Source organism: Mustela erminea, chromosome 14, assembly GCF_009829155.1.
Source record: "Mustela erminea isolate mMusErm1 chromosome 14, mMusErm1.Pri, whole genome shotgun sequence".
Taxonomy (NCBI): Eukaryota; Metazoa; Chordata; class Mammalia; order Carnivora; family Mustelidae; genus Mustela; species Mustela erminea.
This window is the reverse complement of record NC_045627.1, coordinates 87,627,347-87,652,867: the sequence shown is the minus strand read 5'-3', so window position 1 is coordinate 87,652,867 and position 25,521 is coordinate 87,627,347. Positions and strand designations below refer to the sequence as shown.

Below are 25,521 nucleotides of genomic sequence, written 5' to 3'. Positions count from 1 at the left end.
GGCCCCGACCACGGCCCCAAGCCACCCGGTCTCTGTGATGCTGCCGCCCCCTTCCACGCTGGCCTCGGTCTTCCTTGTACGCTAAGGTCAGGAGCAGAGTCACAGGAGCGCGCTGACCGCAAGACCGCCGATGGCGGGCTTTAAGAGAAAGGCTGGTCAGAGGGCCCCGCACTCAGGTTTCAGCTGTGGGGCTGGCTCCGAGGGCGGCCACTCGGTCGTGAACACCTCAGTGGCAAGAGGGCCCCCAGGGAGCACACACTGGTCAGGGTCTGCACAGCAGGGGACAGGGACGGGGTCCCAGCACCAAAGCCATTCTTGGTTCCCTCCCCCATGACCCAAGGGCCTCAGGGCCGCCACGATGAGTGCCCCGGGCCCACTCGCCACACACCATGTCCACGACCAGCCTTCCGGGGAAATCCCAGGGGCAGATGCTTGGACAGACACGAAGGCCAGGCCCCAGGGGAAGGAGGCTGAGCAGGTCTTGGGGATTTTGTTTCCCACACCCGGCAGGTCTCCCACTGGATCTGCTGAGCGACGGAACGCATGGATGGCGTCACGTCAGTGACCACACTGGCCGCCCCTGAGGCCAGGAGCCTGCCGGGAGCAAGCGGCGCAGAACCCCCGCCTCAGCTCTCTGCTTCTTTGGTTCAGGCCTCGTCTGCCGCAAGCTGTCCTCCTTCTAAAAGCCACCTTTCGGGGTCGCCTGGGGGGGCTCAGTCAGTTTAGCATCTGCCTTTGGCTCAGGTCATGATCCTGGGGTCCTAGGATGGAGCTCTGACGCCCTGCTCACTGGGGAAGGGGGGGGTCTGCTTCTCCCCCTTGCCCCACCCCCACAACTTGCACATGCACGCGCGCTCTCTCTCTCTCTAATCAATCAATCAATAAAATCTTTATATTAAAATGAAAGCAACCCTTTGAACGGGCCCTGGTGAAGTCACTAACATCACATGGCATGTAATCCGTCGCAGCTTTCTGCCGGGACAGAAGGGGCCAGAGGAAGGTTATGGGAGAGCAGAGAGCATCAGGAGACTCGCCAGGACGGAAGCCTCTTTCGATTGAGACCCTCAGCTGGTCCCTTCCTGGTGGCCCCACTTGGGTCCCGAGAATGGTTGGCACCATCCAGCCTGTCGGTCAGTCCTGCGAGGCGTCCATGCCTCCCTCCTGCCCACCGCCGTGGCGGAAAGTCCTGACCTCATTCCTGGGCCCCTGTGAAAGCCCCACTGTTCTCCCTGGTGTTGGGATTCCCAAGGGGTGCTTTGGAAGAACGCAACTCCCCAACCTCACTGCACACACACACTGGGACCTCCCAGCAGAGGAGAGCCCCAGAGAGCCTGTCGTGGCCCCGCTCTTCCCTCCCAGCCCATCCCCATCCATCCTGCGTGACAGCCCCTCCCTCCTCAGAGCGCTCCATGGCTTCCCCCAGCCCCAGGATGGGGCCTGGGCCCTCCTCAGGAGGAGACCTTTCCCAGGCAGGCTGGGTGTCCCCCCATCCCTGTGCTCCCTGAGCAAAGCTGGGGTCCACCTCCCTGCAGGCCCCAGTGGCCCCCACACCCTTCCTCTACCTTGGGGACCACTGGGTGCCTCGGTGGATTTAGTCCCCACCCTGCCCCACCCCCTCTGGGTCTGCATTTCCTCTTTTCCAAAGCAAGCCTAGTGCTCCTCTGGCCTTGCATGGTGCAGTGTGCGCAGCAAGTTCACGTACGAAAAGACTCAGCATAGGACCGTCCAGAGCAAGTGCTAAAATAGCAGCTACTAGTATCGTCACATCTGCTGCTTTATTTACGGCCATGACCACTCCCCACCCTTCTCACTGAATATCAGACCTGGAAAAGGGGGGTGCTGCCGGCTCCACTCTGGGCTTTGTGTCTCCAGACTTGGTGGTTCTCAGGTCTGAATTTTTAAAACGATGTTAGGTCCCAGCAAAGGGGTGAGGGACGCTCATGCTGTCTGCCCAGTGCCGTAACTGCACAGACAGAAGCAGGGTGGGGGTGGGGGACCCCGGCTGCCGGCCATGTGGCATTCACACCGTCTGCTCCCGAGACCTGCACCCCAGCCTCGGCCCCAGCTGGGTCTCAGGCTGCGCCACCTGCCAGATGCCAAGCCACGAAGGAAAGCATCACCTCTTCAAAATGTTTATAGATCCCTGCTGCGCATGCAACAACGGATTCCATTACAAAGGAGAATCACCAGAACCGACGTCATCGATTCCCATGGCCACTGGCTATCCACTCAGGACGTGCCTTTCCATGCCACAAATAATAAATCACTGGCTGAACCAAAGCATGCCAGACACACACAGGCAACGGCCTCCTAAGATACCCCTTGGAAGCACTTTGCCAGGCAGAAACCACAGAGATGGATGCACAGCAGTGAACCAGTGAGCCTTTGGGTCCTGCTCCAGGTTAGACGCCCTTCCACCCAGACAGACAGCTAAGATGGGCTTTCATCTCCTGGAAGCAGAAGCAGGGCCTCCACGTCCTGAGAACCGACCCCCACCCCACCCCCCCGCGCCCACCACACACAGTGTGTCGGACACAGGAGGGACGATGAAGGGCCGGTCCACCAAGGCAGTGAGAACGGGAAAGGAGGCGCGTCGGCGTCGGGACCGTGGCACCTGCACCAGAGAATGTGACCCTGGACAGGTCTCAGGCTCCTCGTCACAGCTGGTGGCACACATAGACTCTACACAGGGATGTCCAATTGTCCACCAAACCTCAGAGATGCCATGTAAGGTGAAAAGGGAGAACCGGCTTTGGGTTTGGAGGAACTGAAAGGCTGGTACAGAAGAGATATTTTCGGTTACTTACGAGCAAGGATATTCGGCAGTGACTAGAAATGAGTTTGGACCTGCAGAGGCCAATGTGGCCCACCCGTGGAGCTGACTCTCACCGCACTTCCTGGCCCTTCCGACGACAACCGCCATAATTAAATGACTTCTTCCATGTTACCGTGTTGGGAACACCGTCCAGTACCCACGAATGTACACGGTAACCAAAGTTTTAGTAAGAAAAACTACAACGGTTAACACAGTGAAGCCTGGACATCATCCCTGCCAGTGTGAAGAGTCCCTAGTAGAGTCAACTGCCTGTATTCGAGAAGTGTATCTGCCTCCCCTAAGGCACCTCAAACTCAGCCCCAAATCTGAGGCCACCATCTCTTAAATCTGGGTCTGGTCCAGATGTATGCAGTCTTCCTTAGCTGAAACCTGGTGGGCTTTGGTCAGGCAAGACTTTCTCAACACCATAAAAACCAAACCAAACCAAAGCAAACCAGAAAGCCTGTGTACACACATGCCTTCTCCTACAGAATGAATCTGCAGTCTTCCTCAGAGTCTCCATGGCGGCCATGGTGTCCAACAGGTTAGAACTACTAGTGCATCAAGCAGACCCACCTTCCTCAACGGCCGAAGAGGGTTTGGAAAGTCACAGACTTTCCCAGTGCTCTTCTCTCATCCCCTCCGTCCCCAGGCTCCAGATGTGCCCCCAGACACCTACTGCTCCCCAGACAGTACATGTCACTCCTCACTTCTGGACAAGTGCCTAGGAGCCCTTCTGTCTTGAATGTTCTAGCCCTGTTGGCAGCCAAGAAAATATCCTTGGAAACCAAGCCTGTTCTACCTGGTGAACCCCCTCTGGATCCCCTCCGCATGCCCACCTCTGCAAGCAGCATTGCATTTAACACACCATGGAGGTGATGAGTTCTTACAAGCCTCCTGTGTCCGTGGGAACAACCATAGGGTAGGCATCGTGATTTGGTTTTACAACTTCACTACTAAACACAAAGCACGTACACTGTAGGTACTCATCACACGTTTAACCTCTCTAACTGTCCCTTCTAAGTGACCTTACAGGCTCTTGTAAATACTACACACATTCGGTGAAAACCAAGAAATATCCTTTGAAAGAATATTGTTGGCTCGCCCAGAGCGGGCCTTGCTTGGCACGAAGCAGTACAAAATCATTAAATGTCTGGCTCTTGCATTCTTATGTGACATTGGGCCAACATCAGGCCTTTGCTCAACGGAATCTAAATGGGCAGACAGATAACATCTCCAATGGAAGGCTGAACTTTAGCTGATGTTCGCAACATTAGCAAAAAGTAATTTATTGAATTACTTATGGGCTTTGTAACTGCTGCCACCAGCTTAGGGAGATGGACCGCTGAGTCAGCCTCACTCCGAAATTAAGGACAGGGTTGGGTTCCTGTTTCAAAGGATTTTTACGTCGAGTGCTTAAACATTCAGCTGTTTATGAAACCAAAGCTATTCCCAGAGCCAGAAAAACCACATCCTGGGGAAAAAAAAAAAAAAATAGCATTAATTATAAGGAATACTTTTACTAGTAACAAGGCAGGGTTGAGGATGACTTGAATTAATGTGGCAGCAAAGGCCAGTTTCTGTTTGATTAGCAAATGTCGTGGGGCAGACAAGATTGCACGGGGCGGGGGCGGGGGGTGGTGGTGGAATCTTTACCTGTTCAAGAAACTGGAAAACTCTGATCTCTTCGGAAGAACATTTGCATGGTTTCTAGTCATTAAAGCAGGTGCCCTAAGGCAACATTTTGTTAGCCCAGATAGAGTTCCTGAAAATCCCTGAATGTAATAAAGAGACCCAAATTTTCTGGCTTTTGTCCATTCATACCAATTTTGTCCTGTTACTATGGGCAAGCTTCGGCTTCAGAGACTCCGTGTTTGGCTCCGATTATTAGCTCTGTGGGCTGATGCACCAAGCATGGCACCCCTTCGCCCTCTGAAACTGCCCCGGCCTGTTAACTCTTGACCACACAAGTCTAGGCTCGCCAGCTCCCAGTCTGGGTTGAACGGGATTTTGGAGGTAGCTGCAGATGACAAATATCAAAAGAAGAAACCTCGGTATCTGAGAGCCTCTCTGTGTCTCTCCTGCTGAATCTGTCTTTCTCTCTTCCTCTGTGTCTCCCTGTGTGTCTCTCTTTGTCTCTGTTGCTGTCTCTCTCTCCTCTCTTACTTTCTCTTCTGTATTTACAACAGTGGAGAAGCGCGCTCTAGAAGGGAAAGCTCTGGGAAGAAATACGGACATCTGTGGGAACGGTTCTGCTGAATACGGAGCTCTCAGCTTAATTCACTAGCACCTGTTTCTGGAATCTAGAAAATGAGCAGAGTATTCTGTAGGAAGCATCTACAAGGATCTACTTCATCTCCAGGAGAAAACATGGGATCGCCCAAGACCCCTCTGATCCTACCCCCAAAAGAGCCTTTCACTGCCTTCTCCTCCTCTGTCTCCTTCAGCCCTGAGCCCTGAGCCCCGGAACGGGAAGTGAGTGAGCACCAGACCTCCAACATGAGCCCACTCCGGAGTCACAGCCTTTCCCATGGCGGGACTTCCACCTATGCCATATTTTACACAACAGAATAAAAGCTTTATCCCATGACAAGAATCCAGACAAGCAGACGGGGAGGGGGTGGTGAGGTGGGGGTTGGCCTCAGGGCCATGACATCAAATCAGGCAAGTGGGTGTCCACCTTTGAGGCTGGCCTTTAGAACTGGAGAAGAAAGGAAGACCAGAGTGCCCGCAGTTTAACGAGGAACCTGCCAGAACAGGAGCTCCCACTTCCCCGGGCTCTGCGCCAGGGGCTACGCCCCCACCTTCCACGGGCACTCGAGTGTGTTGGCAAAGGAGTCCGGGCCAAGACTGCCGAAAGCCAGGGAACAGGCCCATGGAAGTCCTACTACAGAGAAACAGCCTGAAAAATCCAAAGTCTTTTTGGAGTGAGAAACAAAATAAAAAGGCTTCGTACAAAGGTCACTTTGAATAATACATTGTAATCAAGCGGCCACGTGATCGGACATTCTAAAATCTTGAGTGAGGAGAAAAATGGAACTAATTTGCTCCCTGGTACAAAAATCTGTGACTAATGTTCAGCTGGAAATGTCCAAATAGATCTACGGACATTAATAACCAAAAATTATGTCTGCGTTTATAGAACGGGGATTAAGTGACTCGCCCTGAGGACAAAGCAAGCCCGGCAAAGGAGGACTAGGAGCCCCAATGCTGCCCATCCCTGACCGCAGCCCGGCCGTCCTCGGGATACGGCCGCCGGCCACGGGCTCACCCGCGAGCCGTAGGCTGGGCTCCCTACACATGACCTCGGTCCAGCGACACGAAAACCCTGTCTGGGAAGTGTCACTGCCCCCATTAGAGAGATCAGAAATCTCGCTGAGAAAGGGTCAGCCACTTGTCCAAAGCCTCCGTGCCACAAGTCTCAGTTGGACCCCAGCCCCCATCCTGATGCTCTGTGCTCCGAGCCTGGGATTGAGAACCTGGTACTGAAAAGCAAAATCCCATTGGCTACATGTGTTACCGGTGCTCAGACAAAGTAAAATCCTCAGGGGGACAGCCCTCTGCAAGCATCCTCCAGTGCCCTCGGCACGGCTCCTGGTCTGTCTCTTCCATCCGCCACCGTCCACACGTCACATCCAAGGGCTGGATGCCGGGGCGTCCCAGGCATCACACAGCCACCCCCCCGCCCCCGCCCTGGAAAGGACCACACAGCCTTGGGAGCACGTCTGAACACTGAGCTCCCACTCCAGCATGAGCCACCTGCTGGATCGAACTCTGACCTACTGGTCAGAAGCCCAATCTGGGGTCTAGCCGACAAGTTTTCCTATCAAGTCTTCATTCTCCACCCAAGAACCATTGCCATCAAAACACCTGTCCAAAGAAACACATCAGGCTTTTAGCACATAATCAAGGATCTCCCCCCGCCCTGCCCCCCGCAAACTTTTCCTCACCTCCTGATGGAGTTCATATTTGTTTCCGGGCAAAAGAAGACTTTTTTTCATCCTTTTGATTATCTCATACAATATATACTCATGGGCCATATGAATCAGAAAGTCTTGATTTGTTTTTTTATTTTTTAATTTTTTTTAAAGATTTTATTTATTTATTTGACAGACAGAGATCACAAGTAGGCAGAGAGGCAGGCAGAGAGAGAGAGGAGGAAGCAGGCTCCCCACGGAGCAGAGAGCCCGATGTGGGGCTCGATCCCAGGACCCTGGGATCATGACCTGAGCCAGAGGCAGAGGCTTTAACCCACTGAGCCACCCAGGCGCCCCAGAAAGTCTTGATTTGTATTGGAAAGATCTTTTAAAATAGGCATCCTTTTAAAAATATTTATTTGCTTCCCATTTCATGGGGAAAAATAGAAAAGTTGTTTGCCTGAAACACAGTGTTAACTTTTTTCTATTTCATAAGCGTCATCAGCCCTTTTGAAGTATTTGTGGAGTTGAAAGTTGAAAGAAAGGCATAATACCCACATTTCTGGCTTTGAGCCGGGTGCTGTTCAAGTTCAAAGAGGCTGTGAACCACATCAAAACTCCCCGAGTAAAACACCTGGATGGGGCGGACCTTGACAAATGACATTTGGGGAACAGCAGCCAGACCAAGAGGAGAAAAGGAAGTTGGCTTGGTAATCCCCAAACTAGGGATCTCCCAGCCTCCATCTGGCAGAAACCCCCATCACCCTGCACCTGCGTCTGCTCGAGGATTAGTAACATTCAGCGAAACCCCTATTAGCTCAGAGGAAGCTGGTCCAAAACCCTCACCTGCTAGAATATCATCCAGCACTCTGCTCTGGGGAAAAATACAGGTGACAAACGAATGTGAAGCTCCCCCTCCAGAATAAAGTTTGGGTTGCTGTAGGGTCAGTCAGTATTCGAAACGTAAGCATGCACAATGTTCCCACGAGCCACACGTTCCTTTCGGTAGCTCCGGGACCCAGAGTGGAGAGCACTGTGGTGAAGGGATGAGCTGGGCTCGGGAGGAGGCCCCAGCCACGGACTGAGCCCCTCCGCGTCAGCACAGACGCGTACAGCAGCCACGACGAGGGTGAGGTTGGTCAGTGCGCGGGAGCCGCGGGAGCCTCGGGAGCCTCGAGGGGCTCGGAGGCGGCCGAGGGCCGCACTTCCCACCACCAGGTGTTCCACAGCCGGGGAATGTGTCGGGGGTGGTCCTCAGCTCCTGTGGCTGAACGCTCCCTTCTAGAAGTTGTTCTTCGGAGCCTGGGTCTACACCCGGGCGCTAGCCCACCCTGCTGCTGGCCTCTGGTTTAGCTCCCTTTTGTGTTGTCTTTTCCACAGACTGGTTTCATTTAGTCCACGAGCACAGGGTCATAATGTGCATAAAAAAGTGCATTCTGGCCCCAAAAACCATTCTAACACCGAAGAGTCGATGGTACGTGTTAAAGGACAGACTTGGTCTTGAAGCGCAGGTAAGTGGTGGCATTATGAGATTAAAACCCTTCATCGCACGAAATTTACATAATTATTCAAATTATCATGTAAAAAATAAAGTTAGCTAGCACGTCACACCTTATTGATTTGACCTAAAGCTTTGGACGACAAGCAAAACCTATCTATTAATATGAGTTCTGACTTGGTTAATTTATTCGTTCAAATCAGTTCCTAATGCATGCAGTGCACAACTTTAGGGTTTTAGCCTGACACGATTTCCCGAGGGCCAGTCATCTGCCTTATACTTTATACGGATCACCTGTCACTCTCAGAATAGCCACGTGCAGTACAGATTCTCACTCCCATTCTACAGAGAACACTGCGGCAGCAAATTCGGAGAGCTTAGGGAAGGTCACACCGGAGCCAGGATTCATGTCAACACACACCTCAACTTCAAATCCAAACTCTCAAAGACACACCTTCTACCCTAAGAGCATTGACCAGCTGGTGGAAGAGAGAAACTATTTGAAGAAGTCAGGCGGACACAAAATTGAGTCTGATATGTGCTCTAGGACGGGTAGAGTTAAGTTTCTATGGAACTCAAGGGAAGAGAGATTTTCTTAGGTGGAGGGGTCTGGAAGGCTTTGAGGAGCCTGAGGCATTTGAAGTGGGCTGTGAGGTGTGAATAGGAGTTTCTAAGATGGAAAAAAAGGGGAAGGAGATTCAGAGCAGCCTACGTCTGAGGATCTGGAAAGCAGGGGGTGGAGGGGGAGTGCCTTCGGGAGCAGTGAGCTATTGGTTCACTAGGACAGAGCCCACCAAGAGAACTGGAGATGCTCTTGAAACGGACAGCTTTTTTCTTACCGGTAATCAAATATTAAGAAGGCCCGTCTTTATCCTAATGGATACATTTGTTCCTATTTTGATCGCAGAAGCTCTGCAAGTGTAGCTCTAGTAAAGGAATGGGGGGAGGCTTCCATGGCGTTCCCTCCCTGCTTCCAAACCTGCCTCCAAGAGGTCATTTGGAGTCTGCCTGGTCCAGCTCAGTCATTTCGGCATGTGCTCAGTATCACCAGAAGAGCTGGCCACAAAGTCCTAGATGGACCTCTCTCATCTCTCCATGACCCAGTCCGATCCGCACCAGCAGAAGTGTGCGTCTGCCTACCGACCACGCGGACATCCAGTAAAATTCATCCACTTCAGAGATGAACTCCTAGAATGTTCCACTTGGCTGTTTGTTCATCTGCCCAATGACCGTTACGAAGAGCCTACTGGTGGATGCTCGGCTGGGTACTGAGGGTACAATATTGTCCTCGGGGAAACTCCAATCCAGCCCGTCTTTCCAAAGCACTGGGGAGGCTGGTGTGGTCAGATGGATAACGTGAGGAAACAGTGGGAGCGTGTTGGGCTGGTGGGGGTTGGGGTTTGACTTTGGGAGCTGTTGAGTTGGGGCAGGGGATATTCCAGAAGAAGGGTCAAGGGCGCAGCTGGGTCTGGGAATTACCGAGGAGCGGTCTAGACTGGAAACTCACCTCTGACCTGCAAGGAGGGAGTTTTGATAAAAGGAGGTACCTTGGACAAGGATGACAGTCGTAGAGACAGAGCCAAGAGGATCAGTGGGGCGTAGTGTGAAGGAACCATAGGTTTTGACCAATGGAAACTCACTCCGGCTTCATTAATAACCACCCAGCAACTGCTGTGGGTTTCCAGGCCATCCGCCTTCCCTGTGCCCCTCATGCACCTTCGGCGCCCCCGTCCCCTCCCACAGCTGCTGCAGCCCTGATCAGGGGTTATTGATTTGCACACACGTGTGAGAAGTGGCCTCTGTGCACAGCATGGGAACGAGGCTACAGTGCCCCATGCTCACTCTGGACCTCCCAGGGGTCCCAGAAGGGTCACGGTGACAGTCATTCCCTCATCCCCATCTCCCAACTGATTTGGTGCAGGAGGTTGATGTGATGGGCTTTGGTATGTTTTCAAATCAAAATCATGGATTCACGCAGTGACCTGGCCTTCTCCAGGCACCACTGCAGCCCCCTGCTCATGTCCGCATACTGGGAGTCTAGGTCTTTTTGTTTTTGTTTTTTCCCTCGAAGGGGGCACTGATCCACAGGTATCAGTATCAAAAGACCTCTGTCCCTGAGGTCACCGTCAGAGGCAGAGCCATGTCTGGGAAGGACCAGGTGTCCTCTGACAGCGTGGTCCCATCTCTCGTGCCTGTTCCTATGTCAGCAGCAGCCTTTTCCTCCCTAAAGGCCCAGAGCCTGGGCTCAGAAAGCACACACCCCAGAGCTATTTGTACACAAATCTCTGTCCCATATCAGGCTGATGACCATGGCCGTCAGGAACCAGCCTTAGCCATCGTGTGCCCCCCATCACGTCATGCCCGTGGCATCCCCTCCTTTGGCTTAGTGCATGGGTTTGGGAGACACCCCACACACATCTCCCTCTGTTCACCATTGAAACGGGAAGGAGTCTTTACTTCACAGACACAGAATTCCACCCATTGTGGGGACACAAAGACCTCCAGGCACTCCGGGTCAAGGGGCACCTGGGATCAAGAGCTGACCGAACACAGACCCGCTGATTTCTAAAACACGCCACCAGCCTTGGTGGGTCACCATTCAACTCGCTCTAAACACAAGCACAGAGCCTCGTTCTTTGCTTGAGTTTCCCGCATTGAAACTCAGATGGAGAGTGGTCCTGACTCCAGACAGATCAGTACAATTCTGCAATCGGAACGTGAACCTTTCTAGAAAGGTTTGCCCGCCAGGAAGGAATTTAGATTAGGTCCAGGAGGGTCTGGCAGGGTTTGGCTCTGCCTCTCTACCGATGGGTCTTCCAGCCTTCCCCATTTGGTCCCCAGGAGCCGGCAGGCGTGGCACCGGGCTGACCTCTGGTCCAGGAGCTCTGACAGGTCAACCACACGACTGACACTGCAGATCCTGGCGCTCCTGTCTGGGCCAGGCGGCGCGCTCGCCACCGGGGGCTCCTCCCGGCAGCATGTCGGAGACCCCTCCCGGACTCCACGCTCCCCTCCCTGCCGAGGCAAGGGCGCGGGACCCTCGGGGCAGCATCGGAACTGCGACCCCCGCCTCTCCCTGACTGGCGCAACTCCGAGTCACTTTCTCAGAAGGCTCCTGTCTCCACCTCTGCACCGTGTCGCCCTCCAGCACACCCTGCGGGACCCCCTCGCGCTCTCGCCCGCTTCCACCTACGTCCCTGTCACCAACCCCTAGCCCGTCGCCTCCCGCAGACACGCTCTCTGTGTGCCGTTTCCCGAGGGGGAGCGCGGGAGCTGCCGAGGCGGCGGCCAAGTCCGGCGGCGGGTCCCGGGCGCCGAGGCCAGGGTCGCGCGGTCCCCAGCCTCCGGCACCCGGCGCGCCGCGGGGTCGCCAGGGACCCGGCTCCGGGAGCCCGCACCCGGCGCGGCCCCTCCCTCCCGCCGCGGCGGCCGAGGCGGCGTCCCCGGCCTGTTCCGGCCGCCCGGGGCGCACGGCCACCCGAGGGGCGCACGGCCCCCGCCCGCACCCCGCGCGCGCTCACCTCGGGGGGGCCGGTCCGGTCGCGCCGATCGCGCCGCCGCGGCGGCTCCGCATCTCCCGGGCGCCCGCCCGCCGCCCTCCGGGGCGCCCCTCGGTCCCCGCCGGCGCGAAGGACGGTGGTTGGGACGCGCGGAGGCCGCGGGGTCCGGGCGCCGCTGGCGCCGCCTCCTGCCGCCCGCAGCCGAGCAGGAAATTTGTCCGGCCGGGTCCCGCCGCCGCCTCCGCTCCGGCTCGGGCTCGGGCTCGGGCTCCGCGGCGGGGGCGGGGGCCGGCGCAGCGAGGAGCGGGGGCGACGCCTGGTGTCCGGCGCGGGGAGCGCAGCCCGGCGCCCGCCCCACCGGGAAGCCCCCCGCCGGCCTGCACGTCCGTTCGCCCAGGCCGGTGCCCCTTCCGGGGAGGCCCTGGCCGGGCCCCCACTGCCCGGACGCGGCCGCGAGCCGAGGGTGGCAGGTGCGACGCGCACTCCTACAGGCGGGAGAGGCCCTTCCTACTCCCGCCTTGGCCCCGGGCACCAGGAAGTGGCCTGGCTGGGGACGAGCCTCGGCTCCTGCAGTCGGTACAGGGGAGCGGGGAGCGTGGGGCGCCCTGCACCCCTTCTGGCTCCAAGATGTATAGAGAGCCCTGAACCCTCCTGAGCCGGTGTCCTCCTCTGTAAAGAGGGGATGGGTTGACCCCGCGGGTGTTGAAGGGCTCAGTTGCCCTGAAGGCTGCAAAGGCTAACCGCATCCACACATGGCAGGGAGAGCGAGTCCTAGGAAGGGTCTGAACCTGCTGTTCTCCCAGGACCGCTTTCCAGTGACCTCCTGGAAGCTGTGTGGGCAGGTGTCAGGGTAAAGAAGGTTCTGTCAGAAGAGCAGATACGATGCATGTTCACCCCTTTGGTTCTGACCCTGTGTGCTGCGCCTGCCCTCTGGGCTGGTCCTAGACCTGGCCTCCCCCAGGGATCCGGTTTCCCAGCTGTGGGGACCTCATTCATCTGAGTTTGTGAATGCAGATGAGAAGGTAAAGTCAAGGTAGCCCGCCTGGCATCAAGCAGCTCCTAGGGCCATAAGGTCTGCTCCAGGCAGAGCTATAGACCCCAAAAGACTGGGGAGTGACGGGCATCTACTGGCTGAGACTGTCCACAGTCCGCCTGTCCAGAGTGCAACTTCCCTTCCACAGGCGGTAAAGACCCGTGAAACCAGTGGCGATCTTGAACTCATCTTTCCTTCCCTGCGCTGCCCACACTACTCTGGGGGACCCCATCTCACTTCCGGGCTTCATACACCAGCCATATGCAGGGAACTCAAGTAAAGCACAGCTCCCTCGCAAGTTCTGTCCCTTCTCCCATCTCAGACCCGCTTGCTCTTACCCAGCCTCTCCCCGAGCATCCCTGTCTCTCCCTCTGCCCCCACCTCTGATTCACCCCAAGCCCACCCCCTGCTCAGCTCTGAAATACCTCTTGACTCTTCTATTCTCTCCACTGTCTTCATCTCTCCAGTGACCACAATGGTCCCCCACTCAGACTCATCCCCAGACACTCCGTTCTTTACCTGCCATCCAGGGGGACCAAGTCATGCCAGTCCCCTGCCTAAGAGCCTCCATTCAGCATAAAACCAGACTCTCAGGAAGCTCTGCCTTGTAACAACTCAGCTGCTCTGAGCCCTCACCCCTGTGTGCTGTGCCCCATCCCTCAGCGTGACTTCTGCGCAGGAGCCCAGCGCTTCCCCACCTGGACTCTGCCCCCTTTTCACCTGGCTTGCACCTTCTGACTGACAGACCCTGCAAGACCACCCCCAGTCCCGTCCTCTGCTACTCTCGCTGATGGGTATTCATTTGCTCCTGGCAGTCATTCTGGCCCGCCAGCCCCACAAGGGCTTTGAGCTCCAAGATTGTCCAACCATGCTGGACTACATCGCTTCTCCATCTCCCGCTCCTAGCACAACCCGGCTAGCCAGGAGGTGTCCATGAAAGCATGTGGGCTGACAGATCAGGGCCGGGGAGGGGGCACACCCAGCACGAGGCAGCCTTGTCTTGAGAACCCAGCAGGGCAGGGAGCTCCCCAGCTCCCACCTCACCAGGTGCCTGCAGGGAACATCCCAGGTTGTGAGGAGCCAGGTAGGCCGGGGACCTCACCCAGCTCTCAACTGGCCTGCTGCGGGGGCCTAGGGAGCCAGGCTTGTGCCCACGAAGGCCAGGCTTCCAGAGCTCGGGCGAGCACAGTGTTGCTTGTTAACGCTGCGGGACTGCGGGGACAATCTGTAATGCAAGGAGAGAGAAACAAGTTGCCTTTGTGAGACATCTGCTACTGGAAAGTCAACAGCCCTGGTAACATGAGGAGGGCCAGACTGCTCCTCTCTCCTGGTAACATCCTCTCTGTTGGATTCTTCCCGAAATTAAGCAAAATCCCTTAACTTCTTCTGAAGTCTACATTCATCACTGTCACACAAAAGCATGTTGTCAGAGGCATGGATGCCAGGGAAGGGCTGATCCCTACACGGAAGCCCTCGGTCCGTCTTAACCCTCTCCGTTCTGCTTCCCTTCCTTCCGCCCCGATTGACCCCTGAGTCAGTTCCCCTCCTCTCATCCTAGGCTTCAAGGACCTCTCACCCCGGAGCCATCCTCCTCTTCTAGGGCCGCGGGACACGACCCTTGCTAAACGACCCCCTCTGCATTCCTGGTAGCTCCCCGCTGGGACAAGCGCCCGCCGGCCCTCCCTGCCCTCCTGTCCACACAGCCCGCAGCTCCCTTCCTCGAACAGGCAGGAGGCCGGGGCGTTCCTGAGACCGCTGCTCTGAACCCGAGTGCAATGCAACTTGTCTTCTGTTTCATGTCTATACCATGTCTTCTATTTCAGGACTGAGGCTTTGGGCTCAAGGTCGGGTAACCCAGATTGTGCTCTTGGCACATTAAGGGCCAGGTAGATGTCAGTGAAAATTAAAAACACTCAGGCCAGAAATGCTCTCCCGGAAGACAAACAAGAAAGGCAGAATTGGTATGTTGAAATCACATCAGAGCTTGCCTGTAAATATCATACAGAGACATTAGCATAAACTCACATGACTTTAGGTGATAAAATCAGAAGGTTTTTATGATTGATGGGCTACAGCGCCGGGCAAGCGAGGAAAACTGACTTTAGGACCTATGCACAAAATGAGAAAATGCAGGATGGCTATTCTGATCTCTAGAATGTTCCAGAATGAACAACTCCAATGGGTACAAATCCTCCTATTGTCACATTACCCAAATATCCTTTCCAAGGTATGCCCAAGTAATAAGAGTTATTAAGCAGTGAAATCAAGAGATCGGGACTTGTACGAGGGGATTTCTCTGCTATCCCCCAAAACGGGGATAGTTTTCCCCTCCTTCAGGTGCTCAGAGAATTTTAACTATTTTTCCCTTGGATTACTTTTCACGATGAATAATATACATGTATTATACAGATCCTATGTGTACAGTTTAATGAATAAAGACAAATACATTAAAAAGTGAAATACGCGTATCCCACACAGACAGTGAACATTTCCAACACTCTAGAATGTAGCCCCCCATTCCTCCCCAGAAAATCCCCCACCCACACCAAACCAGCCCCTGCTCTGACGTTTATTACCTTAGGTAACTTCAGCTGATCTAGATCTTCATATAAATGGAATCATAAATTTTTATCCTTTTTTTTTTTACAGGAATATTTTACTTTTAATTTCTTTCGTGTAGCCAAATTGGGGGGGCATTCATGCTTTATTAACTATACCAGTAGTTCAGGTATTGTATCTGGTTTCTCTAGTTCCTTTTAAGACGTTCTCCTTATTGTTTTTTAGAAATGCAATTTAAGGGGCGCCTGGGCGTACAGTCGGTTAAGCGTCCAACTCTTGGTTTCCACTTAGGTCGTGCTCTTGGGGTCTTGAGAGCACGCCCCACATTGGGCTCCAGGCTCAGCGGGGTGTCTGCTTGAAGATTCTCTCTCTCTCTCTCTCTCTCTCTCTCCTTCCACCCCTCCCCTCTAAGATAAATAAATAAACATTTATTTAAAAAGAAATGTGATTAAAATGTGTCCTCCTGTGGTTTTCTTTGTATCTCTCATACTTGGGGGACTGTGCTTCTTTGTTCTTAAGTGTATGTTTTTTGTCAGATTTGGACATTTTTCAGCCATTATTTTTTAAAAATGTTTTCCACCTCCTCCCATTTCTGAGGCTCCAATAAGAGGTACATGATACCTCCGGATACGGTCCGCAGGTCATCAAGGTTTTAAAACATTTAAGGCCTTCCTCCTCTCTGGGTTTCAGTCGGGATAGTTTCTACTGCTGCATCTTTAGTTGTCCTGATCTTTCCTTTCACACTGTTCTATCCTCTGTTTGGTCCATTCAGTGAACTTTTCATTTCAGATACTGTATTTTTTAGGTCAGAGAATTTGTATTTGGTTAGTGTTAAGGTGATTTTTATTTCTCTGTCAAGATTCTCCATGTTCATTCATCTTTTCCTTTAAATCCTTGAATAAACTTCTTCTTTTTAAGATTTTATTTATCTAGTTGACACAAAGAGAGAACAAGCAGGGGAAACAGCAGGCAGAGGGAGACAGAGAAGCAGGACCCTGGGATCATGATCTGAGCCTTAAGGCAGAAGCTTAACTGACTGAGCCAGGCAAGTGCCCCAAGAATGTACTTCTAATAACACTTCCAAGCTCTTTGCTAATTTTCGCATCTGTGTCATCTGTGCATCTTGACTATTTTCCTGTTCCTGTACACCTCCAATTTTTTAATTGTCTTCTGGATGCAACATTCTTGAGAGGCTAGATTGATTTTGGCTTCTATAGGGATATGCCAATAGAAACCCCTCTCCAGAGCTAGGGTGGCCCCAGTCCTAGGGCACGGCCTTTTTGAGGTCTGAGCTGAATGTATGAGGCACTGGCAAGGTCTTTCCACTCTCTGATTGGAACTCCTAGAATCCCCCAACCTCTCAGCCCACCGTAAACCCTTGATGGGGCTTGTGCAGTACACTGGACCTTCTGTTTCTGCACAGCTTCATTCTGCTTCTGTACCTGCCTCCCACAGGCCAGTCTTCCTGGCTGCAAACTTGGATTTCTGTCTTCGGCCCAGAAACACAGCTGCTCCCTGGATGAGTTTACCTCTCCGTGCCCTGTTCAGAGACCATCTCTGGCAGTGCGAAGGGGTTAATGTGCTCATCTGCCTGTTCTGTTCCTCTCAAGGATCACAGCAGTCCATCAACCCAAAAACCCTTTACCGGATACTTTTTCTCCTGTTTTATACTAGTTAATGGCATGAGGATACATTTGGTACCTATCACGTTATCATGGTTGTAACTGTATTTGCTACCTTTATTTTTTTTTTAAGATTTTATTTATTTATTTGAGAGAGGGAGAGAGAGAGAGCACGAGCAGGGGAAGGGATAGAGCAGGGAGCCCGACGCGGGGCTCCATCCCAGGACTCCGGGATCAGACCTGAGCCGAAGGCAGACGCTTAACCCACTGAGCCACCCAGGCACCCCATGCCACCTTTATTTCAAGCACTTACGACATTGGTCTGTGGTTGTTGACATGGATCACTTCCCCAGAGGTTGAGTCCCCCTCAGTTTTGCATCTTTAACACTTGGCAAGCACCAAAGTGGCACCAAATGAAAGATTTTAAATCATGTAAATTTTAAATAATTTAAATGTACTATTATGGACATTAAACACGTATGTAACTATTCTAGTTCTGTGTTACGTGCTGTTCAGATTTGCAATCAGTATATACAGTGAAGTTATGTGTTATGTCATGTAAATGGAAGTTAATGTTATGCTTAAAAAATAGGGAATACGTAGACACAGCTCAAAATACAGAATTTTTTAAAAGTGAAAATGAATAAACGCAAGTCTTCCTACTTCCTTGCTCCCCAGACAACCAGTTCGCCTCTCTGAGACAAGGTCAGCAGCCACTTTCTTCTCTGTCCTTCCAGAAAAATCCTAGGCACTTACAAACCTATATACATATGAATTTTCTGCCACCTCATTTCTGCTCCATCGATATTGTTCATACTCATGCCCATTTTAATCACCGATGTCAATACGCAGATGCACCAACATTTATTCGAATACGTTTCTGTTATAAGTCACGTAGGGGATTCGCAAGTTTTCTAACGTGAAGATTCTATGAGGAATCTTCTCGCCCCTGTGTCATTCCCCGCATAGGAGAGTATGTGTGAATAGAGAATACAGGTTGTGGTTTTTTAAAGAGATGATTAATACATCGTATGTGTGCATGTGCATTTATGTGTGTGTGTGTGTGTGTGCGCACACATGTGTGATTCTTCTGGAAACAAGTTTTCACATATGTAAGTATGAGGGCAGGTTAGGGTTCCATTCCCAGTAACAAATACCATTAATTGCTTTACTTCCTACGTCATTTGGAACCTTTGATTCAGTCCCTTAAGTAAACTGATGTCTAAAAATCGTGCTTGATACCATTGGAAGGCCAAAAAATAACACAATCCCACACAGAAGTTCTGTGATACGCTTCAAATAATTTCGTACTTTCATACTGCATGGCGTACCCTTCCATTCCTCACAGAAATGTTTATATTCTGGCAAAAGTGTATTTCTTCCCTCAACCTCTGAAAATCCGAGAGACCTGCAACAAGATTTTTAACAAAAGGAAATGATTTCATTGCTTCATTTTCACCGTGAAATCCGCAGAACATTACCACTTAGGAAATGGTTTATTATCCCTCTAGCTTTTGCCTTGTGTGTATTTTCACTTTGCTCTGGGAATTGAGGGAAAAGTTGGGGATCAGACATACTGCGGCACTGAGGTCCTAGGGAGACACTCTTGGCAAATAGGATATGGTAGCAATTTCTTATCAGTGGTTGAAGCAAGATAAAAAATCTTAAATATTTGATTCCTTGAAGCATTGCAATGGTAAGAAAGGCTTTTATGTATAAAAAATGATTGGCTCTTCAGTGGAACATTCAGATCATATCAAGACAGTCTTTCTACGGAAATATCCCGAAAGTACGTGTGAACTGCACACATTCTGTAAGAGAAGCAACATGGACATGAATTAATTAAAAAGTAAAATGAATCCTATCACATGTTCTAGAACTTTGTGTGCCACGATGGTGCATATTTGTGATTAAAACAACAACAACACACATTCCATGACCCCATGACGAACAGAGAAAGGAATCCGCAGCTTCAAATTGGAGTAAAAAGGAAAAAAGGTAACAGCTTGTCCTGGTGCCTTGTGGCCACCCAGAGGGCATTTTCTTCTTCGAATCATCCGGACTAGCATTTCCCAAAGTAAAATCCCGTATGGGGAGGACGTGAGAAATTTTATTTCATATGCAAGCTGCGTATTTGTTTTCAGCTACTAGAAAACGGTTACTGGCAATACCACTTGAGATTTTGCTAGGACTAAGCTCGTGTATCACAGTCGATGTGTCACAGTCAGGTGTCACCGCTGATTAATTTAGACACAATTCATGTAGATAGAAACGTTAAGGATATAGAGATGCTAGTGTGAAAGATCGCAAGTTGCGGCGGAAATGACCAGCCCAGAGCCACCTGCCAGCCGGTGCTCCGACCGCCATCCTGGGTTTGGGTCTGGCGCTGCCCCACCCGTGAGGGCTTCGTGCTGCAGACTGTGTTCCATGTGCACTGGCCTCCTCTGCCTGTCCCCTCACCCGGGCTTGGTCTGCCTTTAAGTTACCTCCCTACCCCTTTCTGGAAGGAATGCCAGGCCTCCTTGTTCCCTAAAAAAGGTGAGACCATGTACACATCACACCCGGGGTGGCGGTGGGGTTCCCAAAAGTCTTTGGTAAAGGTGCTGGATTTGAAGCAAGGTCCCAGTTTCTGCCTCCTCAAACTCTAAATGAGTCAAATGCAATTCCACTAACAAGACCTCCTCCCCGGAACTCCAGACCTGCAGGTGTCTGACAACATTCAAGCTAATAAAATGCCAACAGATTTCCAGGGTAGAGGTATGAGGGGATGCTGCTCCTTGTTCTGGGGTTTTTTGTTTGTTTGCTTGCTTTGCTTTGTTTTGTTTTGCAATAACTTGAAGCTGACAGAAGTGTTGGACAAGGATGAGAGCCGGGGAACTCAGGAGCTCAAGAAACACAAGCCGCCGGTGGAAACGGAGCCCGATGAGGTGACCGTGACTGGGGCCTTGTGGCAGGTGCCGCCTGGAGCCGCCATTGCCCCAGATTAACATGAGCTGAAGCCACCTGTCTTGGGTCCGAGCTCTAGACCTTCTTTCCTTCCTGGATGCGTTTGGAGAAAAACAAGATAGAAAAACATCCAGCCCAAAACTGAAGCTTGGAGAGGATACGACCAAGTAGGCCAGATAAGGCGAGCAGGAGTCAGGAAGAAGCACTCAAAATCCAAGAGAACGAACCAATGATTAGACAGGACTGCCCACTTTCAGTATAAACAATGGGGGGAAAATGAGACTATATAGCAAGAGAAAAGGCAGAGTAAACCCACTTCGGGCCAGAAAACACCCAATCCCATGAACAGTAGCAGTTCCCAGTGCGTACACTGTGCTATGTAAGCACTTATAATAAGAAGAATTTAATAAAATAAGGGACTCGTAGATAATAAAGCAACTGAGATGAGATGACAAGGAAATTTCAGAGCAAAGAAAACGACTTAGAACCCCAAACCACCCAATTTCAGATTTACGTATTTCCTATTTTCACATAAACTAGAAAAAGGCTTGGCTAAAAGACAAGTTCTCATTATGGAGGGAAGTTCAGGGCATTCAGAGAAAAAGACAGGCACCTGAGCAATCAGAGAGAGAGGGGAGTCAAAGACCACCTAACTCAAGAATATCCAGGAGCCTATGGTAAGATTTCAGCAGCGGCAGCTCAAGGCTCAGAGAAAGAGCACAGAAAAGTATCTTTACAATGAACTGCGGGACTAGAGTGAAAAGAGAACCCACGAATAAAAAGAAAAAGAAAAAGAATTATACAGAAGGATCTATACAAAACTTACCCAGGTTACCAGCTGCCTAGATCTCACAAATGAAGACTTCCGGAGCTATGCTGTTGGGACAAGGAAGTCCCAGGCAGAAGCAAGAAAGAAGGCTGACCTCCGGCTCTCCCACAACTGCTGTTCAACGTCAGAAGACAACAAACATGTACAGAAGTCTTAGGTGAAGACAATGTGGCGGCCATGTCGTCATTCAAAAATAAAGCCTTCTTTGACCATGATGAAGTAACGCGGATCAGAACGGCCCTCCGGACTTAAGAAATCACTAGAACAGGGGGCCTGGGTGGCTCCTTGGGTTAAGCATCTCCTTCAGCTGAGGTTGTAATCCCAGGGTCTTGGGATCGAATCCCGTGTAAGGCTCCCTGTTCAGTGGGGGGTCTGCAGCTCCCTCTCCCTCTACCCCCCCCCCCCCCCGGTCTCTCTCTTCCTCAAATAAATACATAAAGTCTTTAAATAAAATAAGATAGAGTGAAATAAAAAGAAATCAATAGAACAGAAAATGATACACAAAGGAAAGGTCTCTAGACACAAGACGTCAGGCAGAATAGGCTGTGATTCTTCAGAGAAAATCAAATGAGAGGAGACTGGCCACTGCCCCAGGTGTTTTCCAAGGAAAGAGGGGAAACCAGAAAGAGACCAAAGAGAGGGAAGTGAGAGAGTGGGCAGGCGAAAGTGGCTAGAACTGGTAGTACAGTCCTCGTGGAGAGAGGGGTCCCTTGGATCTTTGGTGGAGTGCTGATCCGCACCTGTGAGAGGAAGCTACCGGGACCAGCAAAAGACCCACTGAAAAACAGGTGACAAGCCTTCCTGAAGCTTATGCAGAGCTGGGAAGAAAGGCCTCGTTACAGAGAATCCAGAAAGAGACCCACGCGAGTGCGGTCATCTGATTTTCAACAAAAATGTCAAGGCAATTCACTAGGAAACAAGCTTCTCATGACATCAGCCTTGAAGAGTTGCATATCCACATGTCCAAGGAGGAGCTTTTGATCTTGTTCTATAGTATATACAAAAATAACTTAAAATATGCAGTAATCATAAATGTAAGAGCTAAAATGATGAAACTTCTAGAAGAAGACATAGCAGAAAAGAATCTTTGCAATCCTGGGTTAGAAAAATATTTTCTAAGTATCCCATTTGAATCACAATTCATAAAATAGAAAAATTGGTAAATATAACTTCACCAAAATTAAAAATTTTTTCTCTTCCAAAAAAAGTGTTAAAGAAATGGGAAGATAAGCCGGAGACTGGGGTGGAAGCACTTACAAAGCATGGATCTAATAACGGACTGACATGCAGAAAACACAAAGCAAAGAACTCCTAGAACTCGATAAGAAGACAAACCAAGTTAAGAGAATGGGCACTAGATGTAGACGGGTCTCTCACCGAAGGAAGCGTGCAGGTGGCAAATAAGCACATAGAAAGATGCTCAGTTACTCATATTAACAAAATCCAAATCAAAACCATAGTGAGACACTACTAAGCACTCATTAGAACGCCCAGTTATAAGGGACCAATAACAGCAGTTGTTGGAGGGGATATGGAGCAACTAGGACCCCCTGCTCAAGGCTCGTGGGAATGCACGTTAGCACCACCCCTTTGGAAAACGTTCCATCAGCTTCTTCTAAAGCTAAATGTATTTGTCATAGGCCCCAGCAATTCCGTTCCTTTTATTTATCCAAGAGAAAGGAAAGAAAATGACCGCCCAAAGACTTGTAACACATTTTCATAATAGCATTATTCGTTGATAACTTGACTCCATCTAAATGTCCACCAATGGCTGAATGGATTAACAAATTTGTGAATATTCAGATGACACTCAAAGCAAGGCAGACACCAAAGATTGCATACTGTAGTATATCATTTCTATGAAATTCTAGAAAAGGCAAAACTTTAGTGACCCAGGAAAGTGGATCATAGTATTGCTGCATAGGTAAAATGTATAGGTAATGCAAGATTTCCTAAAAGAAAGACCAAAATTTAAAACCTTAATAGCTAGCCTTTTCTAGCACCACAGACAAGAGAGCTTTCTCTAACGTTGCTGGTAGGATTATGAACTGGAGACCACTCAAAAAGCCTATTTGCATTTGGTATGAAAAAATCCAGAAATGGCTATCTGAACCAGCAGTTCTTCTCCAGAAACTTATCCCGAGGCTATACTTAACAATCTGTAATCTAACAAGTTTATATGGGCAAAAGAAAAAAAAAAAACAGTAATACTCCAAATGTCCAAAACAGGACATTGTTAAATGAACGAGGGTAAATCCATAAAGTGGGCTAGCATCAAGTGACATGAAATGTTACAAGCCTTTATAAAAGTGGCTTCTAAATGGGCCTGCACAGACAATATCAATAAAATATAAGAGTAAACATCATGAGAACTATAACCTCTTATCAAAATTACAGAAAAGTAAAATATAAAATTATAGAAAAGTAAAAATAAATAACAAAAAATAGAAACAATCCTATCATTCAATTATTTTACAAACTTATGCTTCAATAAGGAAGAAAAAAAATACTACAAATCAGTTTACAAAAGATTCTGCATAAAATCTGTGGGACTTGGCCAACATCCTATTTTGAAAAGAAAATTCAGTTTTAAATACTTTCATTATTAATCCAACAGCAAAAAAAAATTAAGGAAATTAAACATTTACCTCAGAAAATTTAGAAAGAGAAAGCAAATTAAATGTAAGGACAGAAATTCAATACTGACAAGAATGACTTTTAATGTTTAAAAAAAATAAACCCAGAAGAATGGGATATGTGTAGAAAGGAGCAGAGAAAATGGAAAATCGCTAGTCGGGGGATACCCGGAGTCCTCATGTCACCCTCCCCTCGGGACCTGTGAAGTAACCTTGTACCCTTAAAGTACATCGCTTTTATGTTTGTAAGCAAGCTTGAGCTGGTTTGAATGTGTAGACAGACTTCTGGCTTTGGAGTTGAGATACCGAATCCAGGAATCACAAGTGTAAGACTAAAGTATTTGACTGACTACATAGACCTTTTTAACGGTAGGCAGCAAAGCATCCTTAGAGATATAAAAAAACCCAAAAAACAAAAAACACACAAAACTCCCACCAATATGTGGAATACAAACCACAAAATGAGGCTGACATGGAGATGACACAGGTCACTGTCCTGGCTGTATAATCATACAGGAACAAGCATCTCTAGATTTGCACAAACACAGAGCCCACAGTGGGCTCCCTGCTCAGCGGCAAGCCCGCTTCTCCCTCTGCCTGCCGCTGCCCCTGCCTGTGCTTGCTCTCTCCCTCTCTCTCTCTCTCTGACAAATAACTAAATAAAATCTTAAAAAAAAAAGAAAGAAAAAGAAAAGAAAATGGACTCCAAGGAAAGACCTCCTGAAACTACTGAAATAACTACTTAAAAATGTAGTCAGAATAAATACTTGCTTGGGAAAAAAAAAAAAAAAATCAGTTTTCCCAATAATATGCAATGTTGTAATAAAAGAGTAAAGCATGCCCATTCAACTGCATGAAGGTGGGCGGTCAAATTGGTACGAATTTTTCTAAAGAGCAGATGAGCAAGACTTAGCAACCGCATCAGTGAAGGTTCACATGCATTGACCCACTCCCAGAAATCCGAGGCAGGAAATACCCAGAGATATGGACAAGGGTTATGTAGAAGGATATTTGTATGTGTTTTTTTAAATTGTGAATTAAAAAATCGAAACAGCACACATGTCCATGACATTGGAACATTGGTCTGTATGTCTCCAATAATTCATTTAATAAGTACTCGCTGGGTTTCTGCTCTTGGACAGACCCTGGGGTCTACCGTTCAGCAAAACAAACATGGCGCACCTCCTGAAGCCCATAGTCCAGTCCCTCTGAGGGGGACGTCCGATGGTGGGCTCATTGCACCCCACATAAGGTAGATGTTATTCAAGGAAACCACAGGACACAAATGTGCATACACGCTATTACTTTATAATCAAAGAATGAAATCTCAAAAAAGAGTGCAAAAGAGTTGTGAACATCTATTTACTATCTTGAGAAGTGACGTGCTTGCCGAATGGAGGACTGTCTCTGAGAGACAGAAAGAACCACTTATAAACCATTAGCCACTCAACAGGGAGGAAGGAGAGGCAGCATGAAGACCTAAAGCAAGAATGCTCAGAACCATGTCCATCAGAGCCCTAAGGACAAATAAAGATGTACCTCCCAAGTTATCATTTAAAATGTGCAAATATTGGCTCGGGTTGTGGTCTCGGGGTCCTGGGATTGAGCCCCACGTTGGGCTCTCTGCTCGGCTGGGAGCCTGCTTCCTCCTCTCTCCCTGCCTGCCTCTCTGCCTACTTGTGGTCTCTCTCTGTCAAATGAATAAATAAAATCTTTAAAAAAATAAAATCAAATCAAATGTGCGAATATAATCTGGTTTGGAGGAGGGAATTGGAAAGGTGCACCTCTCCATAAGGTCTAAAAGTAAGGTCAAGTTTACTCATTTCATTTCACAGCGTTTTCAGCAAAGTCTTGATCTTCTGAGCATTCCTTTCTGAACTGTTGTTAGGGTCGCGTCTTTAACAGGTAAAGCTAGTCTAGGTGGTTGACTGCTAGAATCCACTAGAATCTGCTAGAATCGACAACATCTGCAATGGTCAGAGGACAGGACCTCCTTCATGTTTTAGGGATTCTAGTCCTGACATGGAAGGCTGAGTGTGCTTCGCAGGCACGTGACATAGAGTTATAAATTAATTGTGTGATTGAGGAAGTCCCTAGGAATACCGCGCCTGCCCCTTGTTTCTGCTGGTTGGCTGTCACCACAGCAACCCCTAGCTCCAGACCAAA

The 25,521-nt window shown here is 49.9% G+C and overlaps 1 protein-coding gene across 8 annotated transcripts in view; it reads right to left on the bottom strand.

The window, feature by feature from the left end:
• The window catches only part of PTPRE (protein tyrosine phosphatase receptor type E), a 153,386-nt gene extending 141,378 nt beyond the window's left edge, over positions 1-12,008 (bottom strand). For 3 of the 8 annotated variants that reach the window (XR_004278617.1, XM_032312984.1, XM_032312986.1), the window contains exon 1: positions 11,752-12,007. Coding sequence is in view for 6 of the 8 variants with exons in the window: in XM_032312984.1 (XP_032168875.1) it covers positions 11,752-11,804 (53 nt within the window). In the remaining 2 variants the exon portion in view is untranslated. Of the gene's footprint in view, positions 1-11,751 lie in introns of all 8 variants that reach the window. The other 5 variants (XM_032312985.1, XM_032312979.1, XM_032312980.1 and 2 more) reach the window with 3 other exon arrangements.
• Between the last annotated feature and the right edge of the window lie 13,513 nt (positions 12,009-25,521).